The sequence below is a fragment of the Natrix helvetica genome (genome assembly GCF_964273705.1).
Source record: "Natrix helvetica genome assembly, chromosome: 2".
Taxonomy (NCBI): domain Eukaryota; kingdom Metazoa; phylum Chordata; class Lepidosauria; order Squamata; family Natricidae; genus Natrix; species Natrix helvetica.
Window position 1 is genome coordinate 184,156,907 of NC_138552.1, and position 17,158 is coordinate 184,174,064.

At 42.6% G+C, this 17,158-nt stretch overlaps 1 protein-coding gene across 2 annotated transcripts in view; it reads right to left on the reverse strand.

The window, feature by feature from the left end:
- Positions 1-17,158, reverse strand: part of HACE1 (HECT domain and ankyrin repeat containing E3 ubiquitin protein ligase 1) — a 54,280-nt gene that overhangs the window by 15,762 nt on the left and 21,360 nt on the right. For both annotated transcript variants that reach the window (XM_081943652.1, XM_081943653.1), the window contains exons 13-19: positions 16,166-16,234; positions 14,488-14,575; positions 12,826-12,937; positions 12,641-12,738; positions 11,680-11,767; positions 6,144-6,293; positions 4,870-5,066 (exon numbers count right to left, since the gene is read on the reverse strand). In XM_081943652.1, the coding sequence (XP_081799778.1) occupies positions 4,870-5,066; positions 6,144-6,293; positions 11,680-11,767; positions 12,641-12,738; positions 12,826-12,937; positions 14,488-14,575; positions 16,166-16,234 (802 nt within the window). The remainder of the gene's footprint in view (positions 1-4,869; positions 5,067-6,143; positions 6,294-11,679; positions 11,768-12,640; positions 12,739-12,825; positions 12,938-14,487; positions 14,576-16,165; positions 16,235-17,158) is intronic.

Here is a 17,158-nt window from a genome sequence, read left to right on the forward strand (position 1 = left end):
GGATTTTTATTTTCAAATCCATAGTTTAATGAAATCATGCAGGGATAAAAGGCATGTCTACTCATCTTTCAATGTAGAATTCCAGGTTTTTTGCATATTTTAGTAATTGCAAATAATTATTAGTATATAAGGACAACTATGAATTCTAGTTGTGGCTGAGGTTTTCTTTTATAATTTCTCACAAACCTCCACATAAACAATCAAGATGCAACTTCAGGGTGTATTTATTCTCCTATATGCCTACTCCAACACATTTCTTCAAACACCTGAATCTATACTTCTGCATCACCTGCAGAATATGGAACTAGCTCCCATAAATCACTCTCGCTAATCAAGATCAACTTACAAAATAAACGAAAAATAAATGCTTCTGAAGTTATGAAAGTGCTAAAAGTGAGGACACCAAGTGGTCACCAACTAACATGGCAGCTGCTTATTTTAACAAGATGCAGTATTACACAAAAGACAAAATGGAAAAGAAACGTCAGATTGTGAAAGATCCCTTTGCAAATACTTGATAATAGTGCCAAATGTATTGGCCTAAAAACTTTACAGAAATAGAACTGTGTTACTTATATTTAATCTATACCAGGGGTGTCCAAACTTGGGAACTTTAAGACTTGTGGACTTCAATTCCCAGAATTCCCCAGCCAGCATGGCTGGCTGGGGAATTCTGGGAGTTGAAGTCCACAAGTCTTAAAGTTCCCAAGTTTGGACACCCCTGATCTATACTATGGTAATCCAGACTGTTCAAAAACATACTAATAATTTTATTTGAATAATAATAATTTTATTTGATTAGCCGCAACCCTCTCCCGAAGGACTCGGGGCGGCGTACAATCAAAACGGATAAAAATGCACATAAGACAAACATATATACAAAAAGAACAGAGACATATACATATGTGCATGGAGGAGAGTTGACTTATAAGTGAAAGACAATTAAAAACACAATTTAAAATCCCCTAAATAAAATTACTAAATTAAAAAACCCATCAGGAGCGTTACGAAGTTATGGTTGAGCCAGGCCAGCTATTTGGAAAAGGTGGGTCTTGAGCTTAACACGGAAGGAGCGGAGGTCAGTAGTGGTCCTAATATCCGGGGGAAGGTCATTCCACAGGGCTGGGCCCGCCACAGAGAAGGCTCTGCTCCTAGGCACCGCCCCATGGCACTGTCTGGTGGACGGCACCTGGAGAAGTCCCTCTCTGTGCGAGCGGAAGGGTCGTAGGGATGTATGGGGCAGAATACGATCACGCAGGTAACTAGGTCCTGAGCCATGGAGCGCTTTAAAGATCGTAATCAAGACCTTGAAACGCACTCGATAGACCACAGGAAGCCAGTGCAGCTCGCGCAGGAGAGGTGTCACATGGGAGTACTTAGTACTCCCCATAATCACCCGCGCGGCCGTATTCTGGACCAACTGCAGTCTCCGAGTGCATTTCAAGGGAAGCCCCATGTAGAGAGCGTTACAGTAGTCCAGGCGAGACGTCACCAGCGCATGGGTGACTGTGCGTAGGGCGTCCCGGTCCAATAGGGGGCGCAATTGGCGCACCAGGCGAACCTGGTGGAACGCCCCCCTGGCCACGGCTGTCACATGTTCATCCATGGACAGCCTGGCATCCAGGAGGACGCCCAAATTGCGCGCCTGCTCCACGGGGGCGAGTTGAATGCCCCCAATGGCCAGAGATGGAATTATCTGGTTGAACCGGGGAGCCGGAACCCACAGCCACTCCGTCTTGGAAGGGTTGAGCCTGAGTCGGTTGTCATCCATCCAGACCCGTACGGCTTCCACACACCGGGACATCACTTCGACGGCCTCGTTGGGGTGGTTCGGGGTGGAAATGTACAGCTGAGTATCATCAGCGTACAGATGATATCCCACCCCAAAACCACGGATGATCTCACCCAGCGGCTTCATGTATGTGTTGAACAGGAGTGGCGAGAGGACCGACCCCTGTGGCACCCCACAAGTAAGGGGGCTTAGGGTCGACCTCTGCTCCCCTGCCAACACACGTTGCGTCCAGCCGGAGAGGTAGGAGCCGAACCACCGCAAAACGGTGCCCCGGACCCCCAACCCCTCCAGTCGGTGCAACAGGATACCATGGTCGATGGTATCAAAAGCCGCCGAGAGGTCTAATAGGACCAGGATAGAGGAACAGCCCCTATCTCTGGCCCTCCAGAGATCATCTACCAACGCGACCAAGGCCGTCTCTGTGCTGTGCCCAGGGCGAAAGCCGGACTGGCGCGGGTCTAGATAATCATTCTCCTCCAGATGTCGTGGAAACTGAGAAGCCACCACACTCTCTACAACCTTCGCCAAAAAGGGAAGGTTGGAGACAGGACGATAATTGGCCAGCTCCGTAGGGTCCAGGGAAGGCTTCTTGAGCAAGGGTCTCACCACCGCCTCTTTCAAGGCGGCCGGGAGAGACCCCTCACCCAACGAAGCGTTCACTAGGCCCAGGAGCCAGTCGCGTGTAACCTCCCAGAATGCCAGTACAATCCAGGAGGGACACGGGTCCAGCAAACATGTGGTAGGTCGTAGTCGTCCACGCAATCTGTCCAAATCCTCGATGACAACCAAGTCAAACTCCTCCCAAAAAGGTTTCTCAAGACTCACCACTGGCGTCTCGACTGGGCCACTGAAGGGGACCCAATCCTTCCGGATTTGAGCGACTTTATCCTGCAGATATTTCCCAAACTCCTCTGCCCTACCCTGTAAAGGGGCCTCCCGCGGCCTCTGAAACAGAAGGGAGCCGGACACCCGAAACAGGGCGGCAGGACGGTTCTCTGCGGATGCAATGAGAGCGGCACAATATTGACGTTTGGCCGTTCTCAATGCCACTAGGTACGTCCTTAAATGGGCTCGTACCTGTGCTCGGTCAAATTCGGATCGGGAGGATCTCCAACGACTCTCTAGGCATCTCTTGCGGCGCTTCATCACCCTTAGCTCCTCGGTGAACCAAGGAGCCAGGGTGGATCGTTGCCGCCAGAGAGGCCGCAAAGGCGCCACCCGGTTCAAGGCCCCGGTAGTCGCATTATTCCACGCGGCCACCAGGTCCTCTACCCGAGGGCGGGTCAGGGCTGCAGGAGGTGGCCCAAGCTCCGTCTGGAACCTGTCTGGTTCCATCAAGCGCCTGGGGCGGAACCATCTAGTGTTTTCCGGTTCCGCCTCCCCGCAGCGGGGGGTAGCACCAGGGAAGTCAAGACGGAGGAGTGAGTGATCTGACCATGACAGAGGAGTGATGGTTAAATTCACTCCTCCCAGATCACTCAACCACTGGCGAGAGACAAAAACAAGGTCCAAGGTGTGACCTCCCTCGTGTGTCGGGCCCTGAATCATTTGAGTCAGGTCCATGGCTATCATGGAAGCCATGAACTCCCGAACCCCCTCTGATGCTTCTCCCACCGACAGCAGGTTAAAATCCCCCATCACTAAAAGTTTGGGGGTCTCAACCGCCACCGATGAGATCAGCTCGAGAAGCTCAGGCAGGGTCGCTGATGTATGGCGGGGAGCCAGGTATACTATCAGCAGGCCCAACTGCCTCCCAGGGCCCCATTTCATAACAAGGGATTCACATCCGGACGTCTGTGGCACAGTGGACTCCCTCGGCTCTAAGTCCTCCCGAATAATCACTGCTACCCCACCGCCCCTTCCCTGGGCCCGGGGCTAGTGAAATGCTTGGTAACCTGGTGGGCACATTTCCACGAGCGGTAACCCTCCCTCGTGGCCCAACCAGGTTTCCGTTATTCCCGCGAGGTCCGGCTCCCCCTCCAAAATTAGATCATGAATGAGGGGGGCCTTATTGACAATGGACCTCGCATTGCATAACAACAGCCTCAGGCCCTGGGCCTGCAGATCCTGACCACCTAGAACGCGGGGGTTGGTACAAGCGACCGGGTGTAACCAGCATCCCCGGTCTCCCAACCGACTGCGAAACCATACCTTTTCTATACATCCTTAATAAAATAAAAATGAAATGTCTGTTTTATTATATGTTGCATTCATCAAGGCTAAGGTTGGATCCAGATCAGTCAATCTTGGATTAGACTCCCGAAAAGCTACAGGAGTTTAAATTAGCTATTATGCACTTATTCCACATCATTGCATGGATTTAATCTAAGCAAAACTCATTCTAATTTTGACCCACTGGACTCATATTGTATTATATGCGTCTTCCTGACAGACATACAACGAGATCTGGCAACCTGCAGAAATGTACATAGGGATTTTTAGTTTTATATCTGATAAATCTATTGAAAATGGAATATGATCAAAACTTTTCAGCAATGCCTTTGCCATTGAAATCAATGGAAATAAGATTACTACGCACTGAATCCTAGGAAGCAGACAATGGCAAACCACTTCTGAAATCTTGCCAAGAAAACTGTAGCACATGTCCACGCAGTCACCAGAAGTCAACATTGACTTAAAGGCACAAATAAATAAAAAAACTACACTATAAAAGTTTCTAAAGGCTTTAAAAAGGCTAACAATATTGCATGAAAATAAAAGTTGCATGAAGCAGTTCCATGTAAACAGAAATCTAGGAGTGAATTGCTTCTCAAAAGCATAGTTAAGAAAGGGGAATCGGAGTACTGTTAAATAAGTGCCGTAGAAGAAAGCTATATATGTTTTATGATTTTATTATACCATTGCTCCTTCAGAACTGGTGAAGGAATATGCCTGATGTTTCAAACAGACTCTGTATGGTACCTAATAATAACTGATAGCCATGGCTGCTTATTTCTGATATAATTTCTCAATGCACTAGTAAATGCTGCCCATTAGACCCAATTTTGCAGATAGGAGGTGGGGGGGGGGGTAATTTTCAGAATCGCCCCAGAAAAACATAATCCCAAGTGACTCACTTTGTTCTCCTGTGTGACAATTATGCCTGCACCACCCGGCTTCAAAGGCACCTCTTCCATTGCTCCAAATACATCCGTTTCCACAGAGAAGGTCAGCTCTAACCCCAAGTCATTGATATCATTGTCTAGAATCCATTGCAAGTTCTTTGCATACTCTGGATCAATAGATGCCACATCCTGATAGTTTACAGGAATACCTTGGAGACAATGCAAACAAAATTCAGTTCCGTCTAAGACCCACTCTGCAGAAATGGTTTCATTCATGGTCAACGTCTGCCCTCTGCAGACTTTCTGAAATAACACAGGGCGAAAGAAGAAAGGGAACTGGATACGGCTGCTTAAAAAACACAGATTACCTTCAGGAAAGTGATTTATTACAAGCACTTCTGTTGCCATGAAATTATTGTTAACTGGTTGACAACTAAAGCTACATTATATGTGCTACTGCTGTGGCTAAGAGCGAGAATACAGGAAAATGCCTCTTGTAAATCTTTCCTAAAGGATTCACTGAAGACAGAGCTTTTGCAGCTAGCCTGTCACTTTCAACTTCCAAGCCCATTTGTAAATATGTCCATGACATTAGCTAACTAGCCCTAATTGCTGTAATATCTACATAAATATTTTTACATGAAAAGTTTTTATAAAAGCACTACATTAATGCTAATTGGTATCATCAGATGTTTAGCTATTATTATACTCATATGGGAAGCTTAGAGATATATATCTATATCTATATATCTATGTAAAGGTAAAGGTTCCCCTTGTACATACAGTATGTGCTAATCGTTCCTGACTCTAGGGGGCGGTGCTCATCTCCGTTTCAAACCCGAAGAGCCAGCGCTGTCCAAAGACATCTCCATGGTCATGTGGCCAGCATGACTAAATGCTGAAGGCACATGGAACGCTGTTGCCTTCCCACCAAAGGCGATTCCTATTTTTCTACTTGCATTTTTACATGCTTTCGAACTGCTAGGTTGGCAGAAGCTGGGACAAGTAACAGGAGCTCACTCTATTACACAGTCCTAGGGATTCAAACCACTGAACCGCCGACCTTACTGATCGAAAAGTTCAGCGTCTTAGCCACTGAGCCCTATTTATTTATACACACATACAAATACATACACTGTTGTTTTTGTAGTAATGCTGCAGCTCTCATTAAGTACAGTAATAGAGCAGGAAAGAAGCTTAAATAACATAATACAATTAACTTTTAGAGGGCTTTATTATCCACTAGACATCTCAACAAAATCGTTAACACCTTAATAGAATCATACCAAGAATATGTTTGTAAAACGATCTTGTGAAGTAGATGTTGACTAGTTGTCTGTGATTAAGAGCTAAACCCAAGATTTGTCCAGCAAATCTAAAATAGTTCAAGTGATCAGGATTCACAGAAGAGTTGCTATTGGGCTGGAAAGTGGTTCCTTTAAAAAAAAATAGATTCAGTTTATGGCTTTTAAAACATCAGTCATTTTATATTACAAACTTTTTTTTTGTTTTTGAGATTCAGAATAATATACAAAATGAAGTGATGCTTTTCTTTAGAATGAAAAAATACAATAAAGAAGAAAACAAATATATTTCAGATGTACAGTCCTGGTTTCAAATAAAAATTGATTTTCATCAATAGATTTCTAATTATTCCAGTTGTAGCAATAAAAACAGATTTAAAAAGCATAGCAGACAATTTTGTGCACAAGAATTCCCTCATTATACACATAGAAGGTCATCCTCAATGGCAGATACATATCCAGACAATGTCAAAAGGCTATATAAGTAAATGGGATGCAAAATATAATTCTCACAGTAAATGGCTAAGTTTAAAATATCTAACATAATTAGGAAGAATTCATGAATCAATGTTGATAAACATTATGACATAATTAATTGATAAACATAATATAATCAAAGTCTCTTGTTCTACCTGAGGGTAGAACAAGAAGCAATGGGTGGAAACTAATCAAGGAGAGAAGAACTTAGAACTGAGGAGAAATTTCCTGACAGTTAGAACAATTAATCAGTGGAACAGCTTGCCTCCAGAAGTTGTGAATGCCCCAACACTGGAAGTCTTTAAGAAGATGTTGGATAGCCATTTGACTGAAATGGTATAGGGTTTCCTGCCTAGGCAGGGGGTTGGACTAGAAGACCTCCAAGGTCCCTTCCAACTTTGCTATTGTATTGTATTGTATTGTATTGTATTGTATTGTATTGTATTGTATCTCTTCAGTGCATTCTGCAGGTGACAGAATCTTAAAATTCAATTTTTTAAAGCACCACAGACTTTGTTGATTTTCTAATTTCACTTGTCACTATACAAATTACAATTGCCCTATTTAAGCATGCTAACAGTGGCAGACATCATTGTGACTCGTCTATAAAACTACCGAAACTCAAGACTGGAGAGAGGAAATTATTCCTTTAAAATATGCAATTTTGACTTTCTATTCAAAAACTTCTGATTTTGTCAACATCTTCAGATTCAATAAATTTTAACAGTTAAACAAAAGTTTGGGCTAGTAGTCTGGCAACTTGATTCTGAAACTAAAGGTCTGAAAGCAGCTATATAGGTAGTCCTCGACTTACAACAGTTCAATCAGTGACCATCTGAAGTTACAATGGTACTGAAAAAAGTGACTTATGACTGTTTTTCACACTTACAACTGCTGCAGCATCCCTATGGTCAGGTGATCAAAATTCAGATGCTTGGCAACTGACTCATATTTATGACGTTGCAATATCCTGGGACCATGTGATCACAGTTTGAAACCTTCTGACAAGCAAAGTCAATGGGGAAACCAGATTCATTTAACAACTATGTTACTAACTTGACTGCAATGATTCTCTATTAATTCTATTAATCAATAGCTAAAAACCACAGAACTAACCACTAGAACACATTTAAAACTTTTTTTTTTTGTATCAGGATTGGAACTTGTAAACTATAAGAAATATATTTAATACAATACAATAGCAGAGTTGGAAGGGACCTTGGAGGTCTTCTAGTCCAACCCCCTGCCTAGGCAGGAAACCCTATACCGTTCCAGACAAATGGCTATCCAACATCTTTTTAAAGACTTCCAGTGTTGGGGCATTCACAACTTCTGGAAGCAAGCTGTTCCATTGATTAATTGTTCTAACTGTCAGGAAATTTCTCCTCAGTTCTAAGTTGCTTCTCCCTTGATTAGTTTCCACCCATTTCTTCTTGTTCTACCCTCAGGTGCCTTGGAGAATAGTTTGACTCCCTCTTCTTTGTAGCAACCCCTGAGATATTAGAACACTGCTATCATGTCTCCCCTAGTCCTTCTTTTCATTAAACTGGGCTGCAGAGCGTACAACCATAAGCGTACTCCCAGAGCGGTATCCGTCCTCCGCTGCGGCTTCCAAAGCACAGAGGTAGGATATCGCTCTGGGAGTACGCTCTATGGTTGTACGCTACCAGAGTGTACTTCCAGAGCGGCATCCATCCTCCGTGCTTTGAAAACCACAAAAAAAAAAAACCAAGCGGCGGGCGGCGCCAGCAGCAGAGATGCCCTGGCTCTGCAGGTACTGTAGAGTTAACCAAAAGCATCGTGAGCCTGCGAGTCGCATGAGCAGGGAGCAGAAAAGCCGCTCACGCAACCCCCCTCTCCAGCCATGCTGAGCCTGATTCACTCACCTAGGGGCATTCCAAAGGTACTGAGTTGCGGGAGTCGGAGGGCGGTGAACAGGCGCTCGCATTGCTTGGTGCCTTCCGGGTACCGCTAGGTCAGTCAGCGGCGCTGTGCCCGGCTGGAAAGGGGGGTTGCTGGGCAGCTGCTCGTGAGCATGGTCACCTCATGGCTCCTGTGTTGCTGCTGCGACAGCGCAACACAGCCATTTGACCCTGAGGCTGTGCCCGGCTCTTTGGGAGCCCGGTCGCAAGGGAGCAGCCGGCCGGCAACCCAAAAACAATAAGCCCTCCCCTTTAATAAGCCCAAGGCCATATTTCATGGGTCAAAAAAATATAAGACCCCGTTGTATTTTCGGGGAAACACAGTGGGGTAGTGCTCACTTACCATTTTCTTCCCTATTTCAATTTGTGTTCCTAATCTGATTTTTGTGGTGCTGTTTTTGATAATTGGACTGTTTTACCCCTTTGTGTAAAGACAGATGCAAAAAATGAGTTAAATAGTTCTGCTTTCTCCCTGTTGCTTGTCACCTTCTTGCCACTTCCTCCCAGCAATGGACCAATTGTTTCCTTAACCTTTTTTTTGTTTTTAACATGTTGGAAGCTTTTTTTGTTATTTTTTTACTTTTGTGGCAAGCCTTTCTTCATTGTGAGCCTTAGCTTTCCTCACTTCATCTTTACAGGCTCGGGCTATTTGTTGATTTTCTGCCTTAGTTATGTCCCCTTTTCCACTTTTTATACTTAACTTTTTTGTCTTTCAACGTGTCAGAGAGTTCTTTATGCAGCCATGCTGGTTTCTTTTGGGAGCTGTTATTTTTCTTTTTCATTCGTATTGTGCTAGACTGAGCTTTTGTAATCTCATTTTTCAAAATTTTCCAAGCTTCTTGAGTTGTTTTCCCCTTGAGGATTCTCATCCATGGAATTCTTCCCAAGCTCTCTCTAAGTTTATTGAAATTAGCTTTCTTAAAGTCCAAGACTCTAGTTTGACTTTGTTCTACTACTTGTGTTTGGATAATGTTGAATTCCAATATTGCATGGTCACTTGCCCCCAGGGTTCCTATGGCTTCAACACCTTCTATCATTTCCTCTCTGTTAGTGAGAATTGTCTAATATGGCAGATCCCATTGTTCCCTTCTCTACTTTTTGGGAAACAAAGTTGTCTGCTAGGTTCGTTAGGAACCTGTTGGATCTTCCACTTGGTGCAGAGTTTGTTTCCCAGTTGATGTCAGGGTAGTTAAAATCCCCCACGACTATTGTGGTGTGCTTCCTACATACCTTAGTTAGCTGACTAGCAAAAAGTTCATCTACTTCCTCTGCTTGGTTGGGTGGCCTGTAGTATAGACCTATGGCAATGTCGTTTCCCCCACAACCTTTAATATTGACCCAAATGAATTCAAGGTAGTTCTCATCATTGTTGTGCTCTATTTCTGTAGAGATGTAGTTATTTCTTATATAAAGTGCATCTCCACCTCCTCTTTTATTTGGTCTATTTCTTTTAAATAATTTAAATCCTTCTAGCTGTATGTTCCATTTGTGTGTTTCATCCCACCAAGTTTATGTAATGGCAACAATATCATATCTGCCCTCTTTTACTTGAATTTCTAATTCGCCCTGTTTATTCCTCATACTCTGTGCATTGGTGTATAGACATTTGAGTCCATTTTGATTGACCCTGTGTTTACTGTCTACATAACCTGTGTTATGCCTGACTACCCCTATTTTCTTGCCACTTGTATGATTCATGCACATGGTATGGCACTCACTATTAAATGCTTGGTTTTGCTTGACAGCAGGAGTGATAATCTTACCCCACAAACATCTATGTTACATGCACTGATAACCCTATGAGTTTTAGACTGCTGGGGACAGAAATGTTCTGTATCAATTAATTCTCTGTCCCCGCTGTTCAGTTTAAATGTTTATCCAGAAAATCTGTGAATTTAATGCCAAGTAACTCAGTCCCTTTCTTGGATGGGTGCAAACCATCTCTTTTGTACAGTTTTTAATTGGACCAGCTGCAGGCATCATGACTAATAAAACCAAAACCTTCCCTTTTACACCACTCCTTTAGCCACACATTAAACTCTGCTACACGCTGGCCCTTCCCTTTTTGTTCCTTATGTGCTGGTAAAACCTCTGAAAAGATAAGCCTACAACCTACACTACTAAGTTCATACCCCAAGCTCTGGAAATCATTCTTCACAGAAAGTACATCTTTTTGGGACAGATCATTTGTGCCAAGATGTATAATAGCATCAAAGTCAGTCCTTACTTGCATTTTTGATTATCTTAAGAATACGCCTCTTGTTTCTGCTGGCAGTAGCACCTGGCAGACACCTGACCTCTTTTAAAACCTCCATATCGTTTCCTAAATTTACATGCCTTACAATTGAATCACCAACCAGAAGGTGACTTCTCTTTTTACATACCTTGATCTTCCTGTGCAACTGATGTGTGATACCTGCGTCCCCATTTCGCCTTTCCAAAGAAAGTTCTTCATTTTGGACCATGATCCCCTGCTTATTTGAGTCATCATTATCACAACTACCATGACTTGTCTCTTTAGTGTCCCATTAAGGTCAGCAAGGGCGCTATATATATTATGCTGGGTCACAGCAAAAGCTTTTATGTTTATGGTTCACAGCTCTCACCCTGCCAGATCCCACGGTTGTCCAGACTGTTCTTCTCCTGCAGGATCTTTGCGGTAGAGGGGTCTGATAGCGTGGACTCTCCATAATGTGGAATGGCCGAATTGGGCACCTAATTTCTGCTTGGAGAGCACACATAAGAGATTCTAGATAGATAATCTGTCTATGTAGACTAATAATTTGTTTACAAAGGGGACAGTATCCAAATTTGAAAAGAGTACTGCGAAAGACAGATGCAAAACAGCTATTACATTGAACTAAGCTGGTCATTTTGAAATAAAAGAAAATCACAATCTCAAGCGCACTAATCCAGAATGTATTATTGCTATTTTGGTTTATAGATACATGATTTGCTGGCAGGCTACTACCTAGTCCTCTTTGTCTCTCTGACTGCCCCCTTGTAGCCAGCAGCTCCAATCACCAGCCTCAGGAAGGTTCAAATTTCCGGGAAGAGATTCAGTTTACTATTTTAAATGAACTATAAGTATTGCAACCTGGAGAGAGACACCAACATACCATCAGCTGATTGAGTAAAAAGGGCATAATCTGGATTAACAATCTCATTGGAAAGGATATCAAACCACTCACGTACCACACCTTGACCCTAGAAGCAAAAATTTATATAGTATTACATATGCATAATTTGAATGTGCTAAGATGCTCATTATCAGTATAAAATGGATTGCATTTCATGTGATTGGCAACCAGCTCATATTTATGACCAGTTGTAATGACCCACGGAAACATGATCACAATTTACGTTTGTTGCTAATTTCCAGCAAAATAATAATAATAATTCAAAAGAATGGATTCACTTAACAATCACATGGTTCACTTAATGAATGCAGTAACTCAATTTATTACTGTTCTAACCACGTTCATAAAATCAAGTCCAGTCACCTAGTACCGGGCTACATTGTTGTTGTAAGTTGATCTGTCTTTGATAACTAGGGATAGGTCTAGAGCTGCCATGGAAGTTATAAACTTCTGATCTCTCTTAAGCAGGGGTGTCAAACCCAATCGCACTGCGGCCCATATCGTGACCTATTGTGATCTTTTATGCCCTTCTGGGGCAGGGGTGGGCATGGCCTACGTGGTCTCGATGTGGCCCATTGACTGCTTGTTTGACATGCCTGCTCTTAAGACGTTATGGCTCAAACCTGATTAACAGCTACATTTTTCTACCCAGTGCTTTTGGAATAAGAAACAATATGGAATAAGACAAAATATGGAGTAATAAACAACATTGGGCACAGATATAGCACCTAGTAAGTCAGAAGTAACAAAAAATTCTATCATTAATCTTTGCTCTCAGAAATATTTGTGTTTTGAAATATCCGCTTCAAGCCCATTTCGTATTTTCTCCTTCATTTAACACAAATTTTGTAACAATTTTTGAACAACTTCTATCATAAGGAAACTATGCTCCTAAAAACAATATTTGATAAGTTATTATTCTGTATGTAACGTTACTCACCATGCCTTCTTCACCATGGAAACGTACAGCAATTCCTTGCTTCAACTTTACACAATTTGCTTTAGAGACAACTTCACAGCTGCTCCTAAAAATAGAATCTAAATATGAAAAACATTAATTTCTCACTTTTGTTCAATAAGTAAAATATTCAGTGCAAAGAATATTGTACACATGAACGTCCCTACCTCTATCAACCAGCAGAATATCACTTTCACTGACAGGCCTATGAACCATGTCAGAATCCGGTTGTCCAGAATGCAAGTGTTCATAAAACCATTCACAGCGATCTTTAAATGGCTAAGGAGAATAGGCGAGAACAAATGTTTGATTTATCAGGCAGGGTAGAATTAGACGTAGGAACACTAAGGCATAGAACATGATGAATTCCATTCAAAAATTCAGCATAATATTTGTTTCTTAGGAGAAGAGATCCAACAACATATTACAAACTGCTTTGAAAGAATCCCATCGTGTGGAAGGATATATTTCACAATGGCTAATCTGCTTTGTAAAATATAAAAGTCCAAAGCTATCTTGGACATAGAGAATTAGCTAAATGGTTCTGTTGATTCATCTCACTGATTAAACACCAGGCAACCTTTTCAGACGAAACTGAAAAAAACTGGGAGAATCAAAGGCTGCAAAGCTGTCCTTGGTTTAAGGGTAAAAATAAAGGTTCCCCTCACACACGTGTGCTAGTCGTTCACAACTCTAGGGGGCGGTGCGCGTCTCCATTTCAAAGCCGAAGAGCCAGCGCTGTCCAAAGACGTCTCCATGGTCATGCGGCCAGCATGACTAAACGCCGAAGACACACGGAACGCTGTTACCTTCCCACCAATTTTTCTACTTGCATTTTTTACATGCTTTCAAACTGCTAGGTTGGCAGAAGCTGGGACAAGTAACGGGAGCTCACCCCATTACTTTGAGCAGGATTTTTTTCTGCAATCTCAATCAGAGGGATCCCAAAGGCTGCAAAGTGGGGGGAGGGTGGTTGGGAATAATTCCCAGTCTTGATAATATAGATCGTCCGTCTCCTGCTTAAAAACTTAGCCTAGGTGACAAATCATCCCTTGTTATTTGTTTATTATCCAAGAACTCTACCTGATATTATTCCATCAGTAATTGAATTTTAGTTTCTTGCTAAACCATTCCTAACTGTGAAAACACTGCCACTTCTTCTTTGATGTTCATGTCCTGAGAAATAAACAATGTGCTCTTCTGACTGAAAGCATCCAATTCCAGTTTATATCAACCCACTGATAGCTAAGATGCCAGTGAGTAATAGATACATTTCATCTTTCATTGTGTTAAATTTCCCATGCTCGTGCCTCTTGTGTTCCATATTCCCACTTTGATTTTCTCTTTACAGCTCTGGATTTTCTTTCCTCAGCTAACAAACATTGCAAAGGCTTTCATCTACCTGTGAAATAAATGCCACCTCAGTAGCATGTTGAGTGCCATCATGTTGAGAGGCACTGTATCATCAATCATTTTATATTTTCTATGCATGTGGTTTTCTTGACAAAAATACAGGGGTGGTTTGCCACTGCCTTCTTAATTCAACTCAGTATGAATGGATGCCTTTGCCATTGTCATTAAAGTGACTGTCTGCTTCAAACATCTTTCTGTAGAGCTCCTTCCCAATATTGGTGCTTGCTTCCTTTAGCTGGGCATCTGGGATTATCTTTATTCCTTCAGTTACCCTCCTAGAAATATGCATGAATATGGCATATACTGTACAAATGACATTCTTCATTCATCCCTCCCAGGAGAACCCCCACCACTATGAGGCTACAGAGCAGGACTCGTTGGGGAGGGGAATTTTAAATTAGGCTTTGAATATTTACCTGTGCTTTTATGATGTGCATAAATCTGGACATAAGTTCAGGACACTCAAGAAGGAAATGGAAGTGATCAAATATAATTTCAGGATTTCTGGAAAAATGAGAAAAATGGAACGTAGATCACTAATTCAAAAGAATATGGACAAAGTCAGAAGACTGTCAGGGTTCTTTCAATGAAAGAAAGCTCCGAGGCTTGAAGTTCCTCAAAGTTCCATTTTATTAGAGATGTCATATTGGCACATCTGGGAAAACCCGAATCTGAAAGCTTCTGGGTTTTCCCCACCCAAAATAAAGTTCAAGTCCCTGCCCAGCACCTCCATGTCCATCACATCCAATCAGGCACCACCTGAACCTGGAGTTGCCGCCCAGTCACCTCATTGCAGCTGCAGGACAAGATGGCCTTGACTTTCTGAGAAAGAATGTTGTTACGGCTATATATCACCCACTCTCTGTATAATCCTCCCTCCAATTTTCCCACAGTAGAAAATGTGGCAGGCCAGAAGCCCCAAAGGTGAAAGACTTGACAGAGACATTAGCTGCTTTAAATGAGAGAGCAATTACAGTGAACTTCAATGTTTAAGTCTAAGAAGGAGCGTGCATGAAATAGAAAACCTGCGTCAAACTCAAAATTAAACAAAAGATTGACAAAAGATTTTGTTGTAACACTAAGTTGACTGATTCTAATAGAGCAGTGATGGCGAACCTAAGGCACGTGTGCCACAGGTGGCACGCGGAGCCATTTGTCAGGGCAGCTGAGTTCACCCTTTTTTAAAGCCATTTTTCGCCCTCCCCAGGCTCGAGGCTTTATAGGAGCCTTGGGAGGGCGAAAAGAGCCCCCACCCTGCCCCCCCCCGGAGGTCCTCCAGAGGCTTCATGAGCTTCCCTGAAGTCTCCGGAGCCCAAAAAACCAGCCCTACAGGCAAACCGGAAGTTTGGAAACGCACTTCCAGTTTGCTCGGAGGGTAGCTTTGAGCGCTCCGAAAGCTTCAGGGAAGCCTCTTGAAGGTCCCTGAAGCCTTCGGAGCGCTTAAAACGACCCTCCGAGCAAACCAGAAGTGACTTCTGGTTTGCTCGGAGGGTCGTTTTGACTGCTTCGGGGGTTTCAGGGAAGCCTCCTGAAGGTCCCTGAAGCCTCCAGAGGGCTTTCCGGGGGGCAGGGAGGCTGTTTTCGCCCTCCCCATGCTCCTATAAAGCCTCTGGAGCCTGGGGAGGGTGAAAAAAGCATGAACAAATGGGGGGGTCGCGCCTATAGTGCGCACATGCGCACTGGGGGGTCGCACATTGCATTACGCCTTCACACGACCCCCCTGCGCTCCCCCCACTTATGGCACGCGAGCCAAAATAGGTTCGCCATCGCTGTAATAGAGCAACATTTGGAATCACTCAAGTTTTCCACCTACATAAAACAATAGCACCTCAGAACAAGCCCATTTCCCAAATTTTTTCCTCATGAGCACAAGAAGTGATGGGACAGTAGTCCGTACTGGCTATTTTGCTACCTAATCTGCACTGGTCCATTATATGATTTTTACGATCCCTCTCAGAGTTATTTTAGAAAAGTTTTAAAAGAATAAAAATGTTGCCAGACTCCTACTAAGAATCAGATATGTATTCCAACCAGATACTACTATTACATTCACTGAGCTACGTGCAACTTGTATGTGAGTTTATGGCAACATACCGATTTACAAAGCATTTAAGAACATTGTCGTGTCTGCAGACAAACTCTATGAAGCGAGGAGATGTCATTCTGCAAACAAAACAAAGGTCCAAACAGTTTAACAAAGTATCCAATGTAAAAATAATAATTCATTGCAATTTTTCAAGATATAAAAAAAACTACTCTTGAAGCAGCTTCATTAAGATTATCTGCTCTATATTAAACATTTTATCCATAAAAGTTTTTTAAAGGATAATTTAAAAAATATGCACAAATTCTTAACTTAAAAAAGTAGATGGGGGGGATGTTTTACAAAAACACTTGGCTTTGGAAGTGTAAATGCACTCCCAGGAGAAGGTTCAAACACCTTTAATGGTCTAATAATCTAATTTGAACACTTATTATACAACATGTTGTTTTAAAATAGAGCCTAGGGCACAATTACATATATGTAGATATCATATATATTATACATATTATCACTGTGAGAATACAAAGGCTGAAATTATGTACTGCACTTGTCCATAATTTGTTGTTATGATCCACTGTGGTGTGTGAACATCAATATGATGTATAAGTATAGTTAAACCACGGTGACTTAATGGCATGTGAACCTACCCAGAGTTAATCGCATGAGGTCATAAGAATTCTTTGGGGGATCCTAAATGTGTATAACCTCCCTGGCATCTGTCCACTGGCTTTGATGTTCAGACAGTTTTATTAATGTGCATTCATTCTTCAAAGTTTTCCTATTTGAACTACCTCCTGATAATTACGTGCATTCCCAAATAAATAAATGAGAAACTGTAAATTCCTCTTTGTGTTAAAATTTACTTCTGATAATTCTTTGAATTCCGCTGGGACCATATATGGGTTCTGGTCAGAGGACAGAAATAGAGATCTAGGATTCACAGATTGAATATTTAACTACTGTATAAGGTCAGTCTTGAATTACAATGGCAATTGGAACCAGGACTGCAGTTGCTAAGCATTGTGATAATGAAGTATGACGTA